This window comes from Pimephales promelas, chromosome 8, assembly GCF_988280905.1.
Source record: "Pimephales promelas chromosome 8, fPimPro1.hap1.1, whole genome shotgun sequence".
In the NCBI taxonomy this organism is placed as follows: Eukaryota; Metazoa; Chordata; class Actinopteri; order Cypriniformes; family Leuciscidae; genus Pimephales; species Pimephales promelas.
In genome coordinates, this window is record NC_142776.1 from 6,885,041 (window position 1) to 6,903,039 (window position 17,999).

General features: G+C 40.9%; 1 protein-coding gene across 1 annotated transcript in view; it reads left to right on the forward strand.

Moving 5' to 3' along the window:
- Positions 1 to 17,999, forward strand: part of kalrnb (kalirin RhoGEF kinase b) — a 123,669-nt gene that overhangs the window by 16,013 nt on the left and 89,657 nt on the right. The window contains exons 2-8 of the mRNA XM_039689247.2: positions 8,373 to 8,465; positions 8,648 to 8,762; positions 10,326 to 10,518; positions 11,175 to 11,675; positions 13,095 to 13,217; positions 13,326 to 13,517; positions 15,717 to 15,848. Coding sequence (XP_039545181.2) covers positions 8,373 to 8,465; positions 8,648 to 8,762; positions 10,326 to 10,518; positions 11,175 to 11,675; positions 13,095 to 13,217; positions 13,326 to 13,517; positions 15,717 to 15,848 — 1,349 coding nt within the window. The remainder of the gene's footprint in view (positions 1 to 8,372; positions 8,466 to 8,647; positions 8,763 to 10,325; positions 10,519 to 11,174; positions 11,676 to 13,094; positions 13,218 to 13,325; positions 13,518 to 15,716; positions 15,849 to 17,999) is intronic.

A 17,999-nucleotide genomic window follows, 5' to 3' on the forward strand; every position in this document is an offset into this window, starting at 1 on the left:
GAATAGGGACCCTGTCCGTAAAAAGCTGAGGTTCGACCACGGGAAGAAGGATCGGCGGCACGTCGGAGTCACTGGAACTCGGAGCGAGCCGCGATGCCATGCCCACCTCGGGACTCGATCGCGAAGCCACAGCTGAAGCGGTCTCATATGAAGCAAACCGAGCGGCGTTGCCGCGGCCGCGGATGCCATATGTCCCATGAGCCTCTGAAAAGTTTCAGTGGAACCGCACTCTTGCCCTCGAACTGTCGAAGACAAGCCAGCAGTGAGTGCGCGCGCTCGTTCGTGAGCTGCGCGGACATGGCGACCGAGTCTATCTCCATGCCGAGAAAAGAGATCCTCTGCACGGGGCAAAGTTTGCTCTTTTCCCGGTTGACCCGAAGGCCCAGACGGGCTAGGTGCCGTAGCACCAGGTCTCTGTGTTCGCAAACCTGAGCTCGAGAGTGTGCTAGTAACAGCCAGTCGTCGAGATAGTTCAGGATGCGAACCCCGTGTTCGCGAAGGGGAACAAGGGCTGCCTCGACGATCTTCGTGAAGACGCGAGGGGACAGAGCTAACCCGAATGGGAGAACGGCGTACTGGTATGCCTGGCCCTCGAAGGCAAACCGAAGAAACGGTCTGTGTCGAGGGAGAATGGAGACATGGAAGTACGCGTCCTTCAGGTCGATCGCTGCAAACCAATCCTGATACCGAACACATTCGAAAATGCGTTTGGCCGTGAGCATTTTGAACGGTAGTCGATGGAGAGAACGGTTCAAAATGCGCAGGTCCAGGATCGGTCGTAACCCACCGGTCTTTCTTGGGGACAATGAAGTAGGGGCTGTAAAGCCCGGACCTCACCTCGGCTGGAGGGACCGTCTCGATTGCACCCTTCGCCAGCAGGGTCGCAATCTCCGCTCTCAAGACTGGGGCATAGCCACCAACCATCGTGGAGCGAACTCCCCTGAAGCGGGGAAGAGACCGTGCGAACTGAATCGCGTAGCCGAATCCGATCGTTCTGATGACCCAGCGGGAACCCCGGGAAGCGCTAGCCAGGCTTCCAGGAAGTGAGCCAACGGGGTCATGCGAACCACAGACGTCCCCCCGGAGGGGCAGCGAGGCGGGTCGACCGGCATGCGTGCAGGAGTTACCCCGTCCGGATGCACCGTCGAAACCCGCTCCCCGACAGAAGAGACCAGGGAAGGCAGAGCGTTCCACGGGGGTCTGTTCTGCCGGGGGTCTGGCGACAGAGGGGGAAGGGATTGGCGTAGCCCGGGGACGACACACGCACCCTTCCGCGCCCTCCGAGACAGAGAGGAATGAACGGGGCGACGCACTGGACGTCGTGCGCGCTCATTCCAGTCTGTGTGCTCAATGACAGTGTCAGCTTTTCCTCAACCAGCTCAGGGAGCTAGCTAGAACAAAAGATTCTCCACCGGCCCTCCACCGGGGAAGGAGGGGCCCTGCCACCGCCTCCTGAGAAAAACCATGACACTATCACTGAGCGGCCCGCCTCAGGAACATCGCTTCGCCTGGCATCTAGCGGGGCACGCGGCCTGAGGGGGGGCTCTTTTCTTGGGACGCTTACCTGTGGCCTCCTCCGCGACGCGAACCGGCTGAAGGCTGCTGCTGGGGCCGCGTGGGAGGGAAGGGAGCCGCAGGGGGGCGTCCTCGGCGGCGAGCTGGCGGAGGCGTCCGAGCCGACGGCTGGTTGGAGGCAGCAGCTGGCCGTCGGGGCAGAGAAACCGCCTTCGTCTGCTCCTAGGCGGTCGAGAAGTGCTGGGCAAAGTCCTGGACCGCACCGCCGAACATTATGATGCTCCTGGACCACAGCGGTGGGCATCACCTGACCAAGGGAGCGAGCGACCGCCTCCGTGACCCGTTTAAGGACAAGGTAGGCGACAGGCTCGCAGCTCGCTTGGTCCGTCACCTCCTCGTGCACATTCCTGAGCAGCTAGCTTTGTAGGTGCTCATCATATGCAGGGCGGAGGCTGCCTGTCCCGCCGCTCTACAGAATCGCGCCGCCATAGACGACGAGAACCCATAGGCTTTGGAGGGGCATCTGAGAGCAACCGCCGGTTGACCGGGGGAGCCCCAGCGTACCCACAGACAGCCGCATCGCCGAGGGGAGGAAGGGCGGGGAACTAAGCACGCTTTTTTTTTTTTTTTTTTTATTTATTTTTTAGTGCGTGTCAGTTCCGCATGCAACTCGGGGAAAAAAGGAAATTGGGGTTGGCCGTGGCCGTAAGGCGGCAGCGTTACCCAAAAACCAATTATTCAGCCGCGAGAGATCGGGGAGGGGCGGAGTTCCACCCCCACCCGATGCTCACGGACGCCCGAGATAGCACGGCCATCATCGCGGGATCAGACACGGCGGCGCTGACGCTCCCGAGGGAGGCAACGCGGCCGCATCCTCACTTCCCGAGGAGTCAAGCCCGCCTAGTGATGCTGTGATCGACATCGCATCATCATCTGGAGCGCTGCCCGAAGCAGCCGGTGCCACCGAAGAAGCAACCGACTGAATCGAACTAACGCTCGCTGGCTCTCGCACTGAGGCGGGAGGTGTGGCCCGAGGAATCGTCGGGGCTTATCCCACACCATCACCGTAAATCACCAGGTCCCCGGGTCGACGGGCCCCCTATGGAGGAAACCGATCGAGCGGGGGGGACCGGGACTCTCACTCAAGTGAGATCATTGAGTCTCGACCTCAGTGTAGAGATGGTCATGTTCCCACAGAAGGAAAATGAGTCATCCACGAACGCTGCTGCTGCATGCTGAAATGCCCAGGCATACAAAGCAGCGATCGTGACCATCAGATGACGACAGAAATCAATCACACCCAGAAGAGCACGGGCGAACCGTCTTTAAAAAGACGTGCGCGTGCAGCTCTTTCAATGAGAGGAGGAAATTCACTCTTTCAGCGCTGAAGCGACCAGGGAGAAGCGCAAAGTCTGGCAGACCACTGCTCAGATCGCAGGCGATGCAGAATCTCGCTGGGTACCGCCGTCACACCAACACTGAAGAGGACGCTCGTCTCGAAGAGTCTTGAACAGTGCTTTCAGGAGTGAAGAGGTTCTCTTGGCTCCGAAGCGAAAACATACTGCGGTTGCGTTCACTTCCTCCTTTTATACTCACGGAGTAGGGCGGAGTACGCTATGCAAATTTCCGCAGCCCCAAGGCATTGCATGCCATTGGCTCGTGTTTTAATACTCGAAGAGGATTGGCTTTCTATGCGAAACCCCCAATCTCCGTCACTTCTGACGTAACTCGAAGTGACTACGATAGGGAACTTGGATTGTTAATTCTGACAATTCAGTTTCATGCATTAGTTCACCGAAAAATGTGAATCATTTTCTCACTTTCATGTTTTTCAAAACCAGTATGGCTTTCTTTTTTTCTGTGAGACACAAATGTCCTGATCTGTGAAGTGTCAATAAACTCAATGGCTTTAGAAGACTTGGAATATAGTTGTATTGACCACTTTTTTGCAATTCTTTCTTTGTTTTTTGTTTTTTTGTGGATATTTTTGTGATCAAAGGCATTTTTTTCCCCCCCACACATTATCTTTTGGGAGCTTGTTAGCCTCAGTCTTCATTAACTTTTATTATATTGGCCAAAACATGAATCAAAAATGTTCCATAAAAGGAAGTCTGGAACAACATAAGGTTGAGTCAGCAATGACAGAATTTACATTTTTGGGTTCAATATTCCTTTAAATACACAAATTTATGTTTATGATCAAATAAATTAAATACTTTTGTTCAGCAGGATGCAATAAATGAACCAAAACTGACAGTAAAGACATAATGTTACAAAATATTTCTGTCATTTACTTAAGGAACAATATTAAGCAGCACAACTGTTTTCAACATTGATGATAATAATAGGAAATGTTTCTTGAGAATCAAATCATATTAAAATGATTCCTGAAGGATTACGTAACACCGAAGACAGGAGTAATGATGCTGAAAATTCAGCTTTCCATAATCAGTGTTGTGGGTAACGCAATGTGAATTATGTAATCAGATTACTTTTTCAAGTAACATGTAAAGTAATGCATTAGTTACTTTTTCAAATCACTAGCACAAGCTACTTTGCATCCCCATAGACTGACACCTCTCCTGTCCTCATGTTGAGAGAAATTGTGAGTAAGTGCAGAGGCGGTGTGTGAGCTGTGTGAACATGATGCTAATTGTAGTTCTTCTTGACTAAATGTGAGCAGGCATTTTCTCATCTCACTTGCACACAAAAAACGATTCAGTATTCCTCAAAATGAATAGAAACAGTGAAAGGCAAACTCAGAATATTACTCAAACCTGCAGTTAGATATGTTAAATTAGACAAATATACTTTATGTAATTAATCTCACTGTCTCAATGTCTTTGCTCCTGACCTTTGATGATCCAATTAAACCACATAAGCAAAAAAATGACTTTGGATAGGCCTAAACATTACATTTGTGGTTTTATTCCTGAAGTAAAAACTTTCTTCCACTGTGTCGTTTCACTTTTGGTGTGAAAGGGCCTTTACATTTGGCAAAAACTGATTTTTTTTTATTTGTTATTAAAAAAACAAACAAGCAAGCCCAGTCCAGGTGGGAAAGAGCAACGCAAAAGTAACATAACTCATTACTTTCCTTAAAAAGTAACTAACACGATTACTTACTTCCCCCAACACTGGCCATAACAGAAATATCAAACAACTATTTTAAATTGGGATAATATTTCACAATTTTTTGTATTTTTGATCAAATAAATGCAGCCTTGGAGAGCATAAGAGACTTAAAGCATTAATAAATGCAACCATCCCAAATCTTTTGAACTGTATAGTGTAAATGATATTTTGTTGTGGGACACTGTCAGCGCACAGTAGCCTAGATAAAGTTGTAAATGAAATATATATGTGTGTGTGTGTGTGTGTGTGTGTGTGTGTGTGAAATAGTCTCTCCACTCTAGGAGGGGCTGGGAAAGTCAGTTCTCACAGTAAATTTAACATGCCATGTTCAGTATCATACTCTTCCACTCAGGTTTAATAGTTTATGTAGCCTGCAGACGAGAGCGAGCAAGAGAGAAGAAATGCAGACTTAAGCAGTGTAATAGGCAGACTCATACAGACTCAACAGATGTACCTTAATATCAGGATGTGTGTGCATTTGTTTGTGTGATCAAGTGCATGTGTCACATCTGTGAGCATGCAGCTTGTGTGTGTATACTGTATATGTTTCTGCTGTCTATGTATGTGTGTTTAAGTGTGATTGAACTTTCCTCCACCGGCTGCCCCGGTGCCCAGCTGTCGGCTATGGGATTACAGAGCAGGCAGATTACACCACTAATGAATCTAAACAGAAGAAGACGTGCCAACAGCTGGGTATCCCTGCCCCCTGCTCGATGACCTACTATATTTTCCATGCAGTCAGTATTATGCTTAATACTGTTGACTGTCATTCAGTGTTTACAGAATGCATGTGTCCCTTGTGATCCTCATACAAAATGTACAGAGCGGCAATGGTAGTAGCACACCCACACAACATCCTGTTTATTCATATTGAACAAGAACAATTATGTTGTTGTAATGTATTTATGTTATATTTGCACACATTTGAATGCGAAGGTATTGTAGTGAATACAATGATTAATTCAGCCAGTTGCACCACACATAGTACTACAGTCAAGTAAAAACCATATCTGGTCATCTTTGATCACCAAAATGACATTAAAACGTCTTTTAAATGCTTTAAAATATCTTGAATGTAACTCTACACCCTTGCCTCATTTAGTATACACAGTTCTATGAATATGCAAATTAGCCCCGCATCCACTCACTCACACCAGCTGACGTGATTGGTTTCAAAGTAGTTTGTTATGAAACACCAGAGAAACCGCATTTTTGGTTCACTGCAGTTTTAAGTAGAAAATACTCTGCATTTGTACATGGTTTGTCTTAAAGCATATTAAAAACACCACATAGACATATAAGCAATGTTTAAAGCTTGATTTTCACCTCAGGGGGACTTTAAAATTATTGTTTAAAACACAAATTTGTAGTGAAACACTACATCAACTACATCACCCTTGATGCTGTACAGAAAATTACACCAATTAGAGAGTAAAATACACCAAAAGATCTTGTTATCTCTGCCCACTCCAATGAAGCACCCCAAATGACATAATCAGGTCTGTCTCCCTACAGTCTCAAAATACTTAATTTGAATATATATGTATATATACACTCACCTAAAGGATTATTAGGAACACCATACTAATACTGTGTTTGACCCCCTTTCGCCTTCAGAACTGCCTTAATTCTACGTGGCATTGATTCAACAAGGTGCAGAAAGCATTCTTTAGAAATGTAGGCCCATATTGATAGGATAGCATCTTGCAGTTGATGGAGATTTTTGGGATGCACATCCAGGCCACGATGCTCCCGTTCCACCACATCCCAAAGATGCTCTATTGAGTTGAGATCTGGTGACTGTGGGGGCCATTTTAGTACAGTGAACTCATTGTCGTGTTCAAGAAACCAATTTGAAATGATTCGAGCTTTGTGACATGGTGCATTATCCTGCTGAAAGCAGCCATCAGAGGATGGGTACATGGTGGTCATAAAGAGATACACATGGTCAGAAACAATGCTCATGTAGGCTGTGGCATTTAAACGATGCCCAATTGGCACTAAGGGGCCTAAAGTGTGGCAAGAAAACATCCCCCACACCATTACACCTCCACCACCAGCCTGCACAGTGGTAACAAGGCATGATGGATCCATATTCTCATTCTGTTTACGCCAAATTATACTATCTTTCCAACTTTGGTGAGCTCTTGCAAATTGTAGCCTCTTTTTCCTATTTGTAGAGGAGATGAGTGGTACCCGGTGGGGTCTTCTGCTTTTGTAGCCCATCCGCCTCAAGGTTGTGGCTTCACAAATGCTTTGCTGTATATCTCAGTTGTAACGAGTGGTTATTTCAGTCAAAGCTCTTCTATCAGCTTAAATCAGTCGGCCCATTCTTCTCTGACCTCTAGCATCAACAAGGCATTTTCGACCACAGGACTGCCGCATACTGGATGTTTTTCCCTTTTCACACCATTCTTTGTAAACCCTAGAAATGGTTGTGTGTGAAAATCTCAGTAACTGAGCAGATTGTGAAATACTCAGTCCGGCCCATCTGGCACCAACAACCATGCCAAGCTCAAAATTGTTTAAATCACCTTTTTTACCCATTCTGACATTCAGTTTGGAGTTCAGGAGATTGTCTTGACCAGGACCACACCCCTAAATGTATTAAAGCAACTGTCCAACCAATCCCATGTGATTGGTTGATTAGATAATTGTATTAATGAGGAATTTAACAGGTGTACCTAATAATCATTTAGGTGAGTGTACATAGTAATTGCGAACAGCATAATTAAAAACTATGGAGAAATATAAAACTAGAAATGTCACATACATTTACCTCAAAAGCCATTTAATGAGCATAGTACGTAGTGTCTAGAAAAAATAGCTATAGAGAGGAGTATTTAACTAAATATGTGCACTATATTATATATAATTATATTTTTATATATGTTACACTTAATTTTGACAGTTTACTTTGGGGGAGTATCGAAATTAAGTGTTTATAGCAGATCTTAAGCAGATAGTCTACTAATACTCTAATGACTAGTTGAAAAGTTACTTATAGCTTTTGGAATGTCGAAAATCGACTATCGAAATAAAGTGTTACTTATGATATGGAAGTTCATTTCCACCACTGAATAAAAAAATTAAAAAAAGATAATTATGATTTATCTCATAGTTCTGCTCACAATGCCGACTTTTTTTCTCAGAATTGCAAGAAAAAAACTCAATTGCAAGAAAATCTCAGAAATGTGGGTTGGCTTTTTTCAGAATTTGACTTTATAACACACAATTGTGAGTTTATATCTCACAGTTCTGATTAAAATGTCTGAATTGTGGAATATGAACTCACAATTGCGAGAAAAAGACAGAATTGTGCAATAAACAAATTGAAATTACCTTTTGTATGTTTTATCCTTTGGCTTTTTAAAATTATTTTATTCTTCATTACAGCCATCGTGACATCCATATTATGATACTACTTTTATGATTCATCAATGGATCATTTATTTTCTTAGTTTTGGAGTTTTGACAGGACCCTGATCGATGGAAAAGAGCAGCATGAACATGATATCTAAAATCTCTGTAAACAGAAGAAATTAAATCTTATGGGTTTTAGATGGAAGGAAATATGGTTGAGTAAATGATGAGAATCAGTCAATTACTCTTCTTTTAATTGGAACAGGTGTGTTTCCTTCTTTGTCTAGGACCGGTTACAGTCCTGAGTCTACATAACTTGTATATCCCTTTCTTTCTCTCTTCCTTTTTCTTTCTCTCAGTTCCGTCTTTCTCGTCAGGATCTCTTAGGAATGATGGAATAAAGGCGGCTGACGTTCTAACAGTTTTAAGAGAGAAGGTTGCCTTTGTCTCAGGTGGGAAATGTATAATTGCTTTGTAAACACACACACACACACATCAATTCACTGTGGAACAGCTTTGTCTCACCACCCTCTTAAGCATGCACACACACCGACTCATGGGTATTACCATAATTAGGGCCATTGAAGTGCTTTGAGTAGTAAAATGAGTAATAAAATGATCCTCTTCTTTTCAGGAGGAAGAGACAAGAGAGGGGGACCCATCCTTACCTTCCCTGCACGAAGCAATCACGACAGAATAAAGCAAGAAGACTTGCGCAAACTGGTGACCTACCTCTCCACTGTGCCCAGGTTATACAATTCCAACGTTTATTTATTAAAATGTCCCTGAAAAATATCCCTGAAGAAAAGTGTCCTGATAAAGTGTCTCTGTGATAGCCCTAAACAGCAAAAAAAGGCATGCTTGTGCTTGTTTTGGCTTCAAAAACCTTATCAAAACAGCTCAAATTGTTTTCAGCACCTAACACTTTATCATAATATAATTGCTAAAGTTTGTGACATAAAGGATGACATGGGTGCGTTTAAAGCGTTTGATTAGAGCTTGTATTTGATCTTAAGGGCATTCTGATGCAATGTGAAGCAAGTCTAAAATCATTTAGCTTTCAGGCTAACAGGCTAACTTTGGTAACTTTAGCTAACGTTCTGGCAAGGTTCTCACAAAGTTATGAACCCATTATTGTTAATACAATGTTCGTTCTAAGTTATCTGGTCTTCTAATGTTCTCAAAATATTCACAAAAATGTTATTTAAAAATTATTTATTTTTTAGTTGGGCATTAGTTTACAGTACATGATTCAGAATAGCCAGAGAATGTTCAAAAGTAACATTACCATAATGTTTGAAGAATAATGAAATGGAAGGTTCACACAACGTTAGCAAAATAACGTTCTTAGGACATATTTGTGTTAGCTAGGTTCATTGATGTATAACTCTGCAAACTTAAAGGGACACTCCACCCATTTGTATTAAGATTTCCATTGTTAGAAATCCAGTCATACTTTTGAAAGGTCGTGCTACACTCTCTCATTTTCCCCTGAGACGAGAGAAATACGCTATTTACCTCATTCAATTCTTATTACAATGATGCAAAAATCGTCATTTTACATCATTGTAGGAGGAAGTGTAAGAGAGGGGGATTTCTGTAAAGAATACAAGCACTAGATCCCACCCATTCAAACCCGCCCATAGGGAGTTGGACCTAATGCGCTAACAGACCTATCACAGATCAGTGCGTTTAATTTCACCGGCAGAAATTTTTTGAAAATATGGACGAAGGTACTGAATACGCAGACGGGTGCATTATGGATAGGGTTGGGTACCGAAACACGGTAATAGGTAACCGGTTTCGACGTAAACGGTTATAACCAGACCGAAAAAGTCTCTGTGTCATGAGGCGCACACACACGCAAAGTCTCTCGCTCTCCAATCCATTGACTGATGACACAGACGCCGCGTTGATGCTCTTACGTTGTCATATTATATTAGCGTGCATTATCTGATTTCATTGTGCGAAATGATTTCCAGGCGGTAGCGTAGAGTGGAGCTCAACTCTAGCCTACGTTGATGGGCGGAGTAGTGGGAGTGGCCTGCGGAGCTGAGCACTGCAATGCACTATGGGGATTGTTGTCACTAAAAAGTCCTTTTATCGGCCAAGAAGGACCCAAATTAGAAATTTATGATGCTATTCCACTACATATATGACCCACTTTCAATACATATTCATGTCTCCACCAGTGGAATTACCCTTTAAGCTGTTGCGCAAAAGATATGCACAGATTTTTATCCCAAATTTTCCTGGATGGCCGTAAGTTGTTGGCTTTCCTCTAACATTGTCAATCCCTGTTTCCTGTACAGTGAGGATGTAAGCAAGCGAGGATTTACAGTGATCGTAGACATGCGTGGGTCGAAATGGGATCTAATCAAGCCGTTGCTGAAGACGCTACAGGAGTCATTTCCAGCTGAGATCTGTGTCGCTCTCATTATCAAACCAGACAACTTCTGGCAGAAGCAGAAGACCAACTTTGGCAGTGCCAAATTCACCTTCGAGGTAAACGATGGAATTTTGTCAAACAAGGTAAACGACGGAATTTTGTCAAACAAGAAACTCACAGAAAAATACATCTGCCATTTGATTTACTTTCATATAGATTTCCAAAAGTTATGATTAACAAAATGTTTTGATTTGCCAGTACAGAGCCTCCATTGTGTCTGTTTTTGACTTTTCTGACTTATTGATTTTTATTGCACTATTGTCCTATTTTAATTGGTTTAAAAATGTAGTTTATTCCTAATGCAAAGCTGAATTGTCAGCATCATTACACTAGTCCAGTGTCACATGATCCTTCAGAAATCATTCTAATATGCTGATTTGCTGCTCAAGAAACATGTTAAAATCAAAGTTGAAAATGGTTACGTTGCTTTGCTATTTTTTGTCTAAATAATCATAATTTTGTCTTTGATGAATAGAAAGAACAAAGCATGAAAACAACAGCATTTATATTAATATTAATTAACTACATGGACTTACTATAGGGTTAAGATTAGGTTTTGGTTTGGTTTAGGGTAAGTTGCATGTAGTTACACTATATAACTATAGTTATAACTATAATAACCCCATGTACTGTAACAATGTTGTGTATTTATTTCTAAATTAGTTTTACACTGTGCAGTCGATCACTCACTTAGGCTCTTTTCTTCTCTCAGACCAGTATGGTTTCAGTGGAAGGTCTGACTAAGTTGGTGGACCCATCTCAGCTGACGGCAGATCTAGAGGGGACCCTGGAGTACGACCACGTGGAATGGACTGAGCTCCGCGTTTCTCTTGAGGAGTTCACCGGAGGCGCTCTTCACCTCCTTTCCCGGCTGGAGGAGCTTCAGGAGGTGCTTTCCTGCCAAGAGCTGGCCACTAACGCAGAGGAAGCGCGGAACCTCTTGGAGGAGCACGCTCGACTGAGGAAGACTATGACGAAAGCACCGGTGGATGAGTTAGACCATGAAGGACAGCGACTCCTTCAGAAGATCAGGGACGGAGGAGACGGAAGGCTGTCTGGTGGGGCCGACTTCCAGAGTTTGGTGCCTAAGATTTCCGCCCTGCTGGACAAACTTCAAGTGACACGGCAGCACCTTCAGCAGGCCTGGCTCAACCGCAAACAACAGCTGGACCAGTGCTTTCAGTTACGGCTGTACGAGCAGGATGCAGAAAAGGTTAGAGGATAGCATCAGTGTGGCATATGTAGAAGGGAAAATAATGCTAAGGAAAACTGGGAAGAACTGTCAGGGATGAACAAAAAAGGAGAAATAATGATATACAGTACAATGACAAAATTGTAAACATGTAACCATGATGTGATTATTATTATTTATAACCATTTAGTATCACTAGTTTGTTTTAAAAAAATGATTTAAAACATTATAATATTTAATTTAATATTTAAAAACCAATAAAGTAATATGTACTTAATCATTTAATTATTATTTACATTTTATTTTAATTTTACTAAATTAAACATTTAAATTAATGAAGAATAATTGACTATAGTAATAAAACTATTGAACTCTACATTGAAAAAAAATATTATTTTTATTATTATTAGGAGTAATAAAATTACAATGCTAATATTTATGTCTGGATTTCTTTGCTTCCAGACATTAAAGGTCCCGAATTATGCCCCTTTTCACAAGATAAAATAAGTAAAATAAGTCTCTGATGTCCCCAGAATGTGTATGTGAAGTTTCAGCTCAAAATACCCAACAGACCTTTTTTTACAGCATGTTTAAATTGTCATTTTTTGGGGCACAGAAAAAACGCGTTGAAGAACGCGCTATACTCTAACAACAACATTACACACTAACTAAAGTTTGAAAGATGGGATCACGTAGAACAGGATATTTAAACCATAGTTGGAAAAATGCAGGGCATAAAAAAGCTTTTGTTGACAACACATTTATAAATACAGACCCCCCTCATAACATGTGGAAGAAAAAAAAGTATATTGTGGGAAAAAATAGAATTAATTTCCACAACATTATAGCCATGTTGCATTAATTTGTTCCCTTTTACGTTAGCAAGAAGTACATACTCTCATATATTGCACAGGTAAACACCACTCACATTTTTAATAGCATGTTTCAGCAAACAATTAGCTAACGGTAGTAAAGTAATATAGTTGAAGGTTATATGAAAGTGTAAATAATAAATGATCGTAATGATAATGGAACGTTCGCTGTACTCCCTGATGTCTGCGGGAGGCCTCGTGTTCCGTTTAAGCCCAAACGGAGAGACAGTCTCACACTCCCTGGTCCTGCTGACTGAGCCCATCTGTGCTCCACAAGAGCCAGAACACTAAGGGCTATTGCTTGTACAGCAGCCAAAGAGAAAATCTGTGTATATTAAGGTTCACGTGTAGATCACAAGAACACTAGCAGGGATTCGAATCACCCAAAGCCCTAGAATGGCTGTTAAGCAAATTTGCCTGGGCCTTTGTCAATATTTATGCAGAAATATCCATCTTGATTGGTCCAGTATGGTAATCTTCAGCCTGTGGTCATATTTTGCTACTTAATGAGTCTAAGAGTTTTTTGTGTGTGTGAATGCAGCCTCTCTCTCTTTTTCACTCTTCGTAGATGTTTGAATGGATCGGACACAATAAAGAGCTGTTCCTGCAGACACACACTGACATTGGAGTGAGCTACCAGCATGCAGCAGATCTACAGACCCAGCATGACCACTTTGCCATGAACTCAATGGTACGATGGGGAAATTGTACAAGAAAACTGCCTTGATACACTCTCACTAGACAAAATGAGTTAGCCTTTGTGCCTTCTTGTTACACATTTAATGGTCTCTCTCTTCAGAATGCATATGTGAATATCTCGCGAATCGTCTCGGTGGCGACGCGGCTCTGTGAGGCGGGTCATTACGCCGCCGCTCAGATACAGCAGATCTCTGGTCAGTTGGATCAGGAGTGGAAGAGCTTTGCCTCGGCGCTGGAGGAGCGCAGTGCCATCTTGGCCATGTCCTCGGTGTTCCACCAAAAAACCGAACAGGTAAAACTGGGCTGTTTGGTAGCTTATTGTTTTTAAGAACACTTCATCAAAATCAGATTTTTGATTTTAAAAAATGATTTTTTGATGCCCATGAAGCTTATCCAATTTTCCCCTATTATGCTTTTTTAATTTTGTTTTGCTGCCAGGTTTACATGCATTCAAAAATACTTTAATTTTCTAATATTACAAATTGTATACATTGCACATCACATCATTTGTCAAAGAATCTGAAAAAGGCGAGTTTAAAGATTTAGACTTTCTAAATCCACCGCGTGCCTACTCTGCTCTGATTGGTCAGACGGTCCAGTCAGTTGTGATTGGTCTACCACTTACAGCACGTGTCAGAAACTCAATGCCGATTACTATATTTGAATTTCAGCTCCAAAGGCTTCCTCAGCACTTGTATACAGTGATGCGAACAATGGCATTGGTTTCTCCATATCAATTCCAGCGCGATTCCTCGTCCTTTAGTAGTGTATGCAAAGTGTTTTTGCTTACAAATGTTTTCAAAAAGGCCTTACAGTGTTTGAGAGCGGGTCAAAGTAAACATCAGTAAACATTCGTGGGCAGCCAATGAAGACCATAGGATGACATTATGCAAATGTTTTGAATTTTAGTGATTTAGTTTTTGCCTATGTTCATGCCTATGTAAATTTAGCTACATAGGCATGTAACAAGAAGTGAGATTGGAATTGAGTCCTTTCAGTAGTTCAGAATCGATTCTGTCTTCGGAGACAATAACTTAATTTGTTGTGCACTTTGATCTTTAAAAATTTGCATACCATTTACATTCACAAGCAGTGAATATGTATATATATATATATATATATATATATATATATTGCAATAATATATATTTATATACAGCATGAAAGGTAATATTTGAAAAAGCACAATAGGGGCACTTTAATAAAAAAATGAAATGTCAGGTGGTGATTCTGGGATTTTTTTCCCCAGAAAAATTATTATTATTATTATTATTATAAAATTGTATTGTTTCTTAGAACAAAATTGTAAACATTTTGTTTTAAATTTCCTTTTTTTCATTATGATTAAAAATATTGAGGTTCAGTTTAAAATCTGTTGCATCTCCTGTCTGTATCATAAGTGACATTTTACACTTTATGTAAATGATAAGTTTTGCTCTTTGCTTTTGAAATGAGTATTTGAAAATGTAAGCATTGTCAAATTCTATTATTTTTAAAGAGCAATCAAAATGTGTAAATTTAAAAATATTCTAAAATCTTTTGCACATGTGATTTCAGTTTATACGTATCATTTATTATTTTTTTTGTAACAGGTGGTTATTTTAACTTTGACTTTTTTAATGTTATTAATTTAAAACAATTAATTAATTATTATTAATTATTATATTATATTACAGTATTAGTAAAAATTAGCTCTGACAACAATATTAGTATTAGTATTATTATCAAACAATGTCATGCATTGTGAAATCTGAAATATGGCCTCAATGTAATTTGATTCAGGTCAATTTAGTTATTTCGTTGTTTCATAACAATTTTTCAACTAAAATCAAGTATTGTATTCTGAGAGATATTTTAATGTGTACGATTGTTATGAATGCATTCAATTTTTATTTCCAGATGGATGCATTGGGATTGTTACACCATTAGTGTAATGATGTGTTTCTAAACTGTAAAACTGTTTTGAAAGAAAACCCAAAATGTGGTACAGTAAGATTAAATGAACTTGATATATTTTAGTCAAAAATATTATTTAATATCTCTGATTCTAACTGTTACTGCATTAGGCTACACTAAGAAAAGTAACCACCTCTGTAACTACTTTTTAAAATCCAACTAATGCTTATTTAGTTGATGTTATATTTCCTACGTAGTTTCTCTGTGATCAGTCACTAATTCGGTTCCTTGATTTATTTGATCCTTTTTTTAAGTATTTCCTGATTTTCTCTATGCGCAGCTAAGGCTCCTCTTTTAGCTTCAGTCTGATTCTTCATTAATAACTCATTTGTCTAAATGTGCAGGCATTGCTTCTTCATGCCTTTTTGATTTATGACCCCAATTTGTATGATCTTCAGCAACTCTGTTTAATTATGTGTGAGCTTGTTTTTAATGAGTTTGTGCGACTGTGCACCTCTGTCCTCTCTGCTTTTATTACATGGACCTTTTACACTGTAAAGTTTGAGAGTGTGTTCTCTCTCTGTGCTGTTCTTAGTTTCTGTCCAGCATGGAGGGATGGGTGAAGTCATGCGGTGAGGGCGGATTGCCAACAGCAACACAAGAACTTGAGATGGCCATTCACAACCATCAGAACCTGTACGAGCAGGTCACCACAGCATATACAGAGGTGACCATTGTCTCATTAAATATACACTTTTTAAATATGAGATTAATGCAAATATGCATTTCAGAGTTGGTTAGTGCAATGTTGTGGATCTGGGCTGTAGTAGTTTTGGATCTTTTGAAATGGCTAAGACAGTGGAGAATATGCATTAAGCAATTATTTGCTCTATTTTTACATTATTTAGATGTGTTACATAAAGTAGCCACCCATATAGACAGTGATACATAAGTGGACATACACTGTAAAAAAAAGTTGTAAATGATTCATATTGAGTATGTTTTTCAGTCTTTCTAATTTAAAATTTCACATTTAATTCAATGTTACTTGCAGTTTCTTTAATTATTTGTAAAATTTACCAGCAATATCTGAGTGAAAATAAATTCATGCATTGATGCATTTCATACTGTACAATAAGCTGAAAACACTTGGCCTTGTAGAGCAGATTTAGTTCACAAACAACTTTTAGTAGTGTACTGTATAGCCTAAATATGATTTTTATTCACGATAAACAATACTACAATTTGGCATTAGCAACTAACTCTTTCAAGACCAATTCAGTGATTTGTTAACCGGGCTTGACATTAACGTTTTTTTTTTTTTACATTAACTGTGGCGAGTGGTTTTCTAAAGTTGCTAGCCACTCAGCATTTTCACTGGCCACAATTTTAACATTGATAACACCAACAATATTCATCCGGAGCAAATGAAACGAGTGAGTGAGGGGAGGCGGGGTTGTGTGTCAACTCGCTGTCGGAGAGATCACAGCTTGTATTGTGTATCTATTATGGAGAAAATGAGTGTCGGAAGCATTTCAGATATTTCAGTATCAATATGCATCTTAGTTTATTATTTTAGATGCCTTTTACAAGACTACAATTAAAAATGCATATATATATATATATATATATATATATATATATATATATATATAATTCAACCCTCCAAAGTGGGTAGTAAAGTGATTGCGTTACACGCCACTGCTGAAATCCACCCGCATTTGGGAGGTTGGTGGGTGTAAATGTCAAGCCCTGGTTGTTAAACACAAACTTGCTCCGAACGAATCATTCAGTGATTTGATTTGAGAACAGCTGCAACATGATCAGTCATTTGAAAATGAATTGTCCAGAGTAATTTGTGAAGCAATTTTACAGATTCATTGAAAAGAATCAAAAGAAGGATTCGTTCATGACACGAGGAGACACGACTACATCAGGTTTGAAATAGCTTTCCAAAAAGCTATGTTCATACCTGAGAGATTTTGTTAGTAGCTCTCAACTCTACTTACTAACTGACTGCACTAATTAAATACTAAACTAAATAGACAAAGTGAACATAATAAGTTGCTATTTAACAACTTCTTATGAGAGCAGTATTTCTGTAAAGAAGTAGAAAAACCAGCTTACAACACTGTAACAACTGCCTAGCAACACCCCTGCATCCACCTAGAACACTCTAGCAACACCCTGGTCACTCTGTTTCTAGAGTGTGTATGGTTGCAAGGGTGTTGCTATGCAGTTGCTATGGTGTTGTGGGCGGTTTCTTGACTAAATGTCTAGAACACTGAGTTGTTGCTAGGCAGTTAATACACACAACACTTTAACAAATGCCTAGCAACACCCCTGCATCCACCTAAAACACTCTAGCAACACCCTAGTCACTCTGTTTCTAGAGTGTTCTTGGTGGTTGCAAGGGTGTTGCTATGCAGTTGCTATGGTGTTGTGGGTGGTTTCTTGACTAAATATCTAGAACACTGTATTAACTGCCTAGCAATAACTCACACAACACTCTAACAAATGCCTAGCAACACCCCTGCATCCACCTAAAACACTCTAGCAACTCCCTAGTCACTCTGTTTCTAGAGTTCTAGGTGGTTGCAAGGGTGTTGCTATGCAGTTGCTATGGTGTTGTGGGCGGTTTCTTGACTAAATATCTAGAACACTGTATTAACTGCCTAGCAATAACTCACACAACACTCTAACAAATGCCTAGCAACACCCCTGCATCCACCTAAAACACTCTAGCAACTCCCTAGTCACTCTGTTTCTAGAGTTCTAGGTGGTTGCAAGGGTGTTGCTATGCAGTTGCTATGGTGTTGTGGGCGGTTTCTTGACTAAATATCTAGAACACTGTATTAACTGCCTAGCAACAACCCAC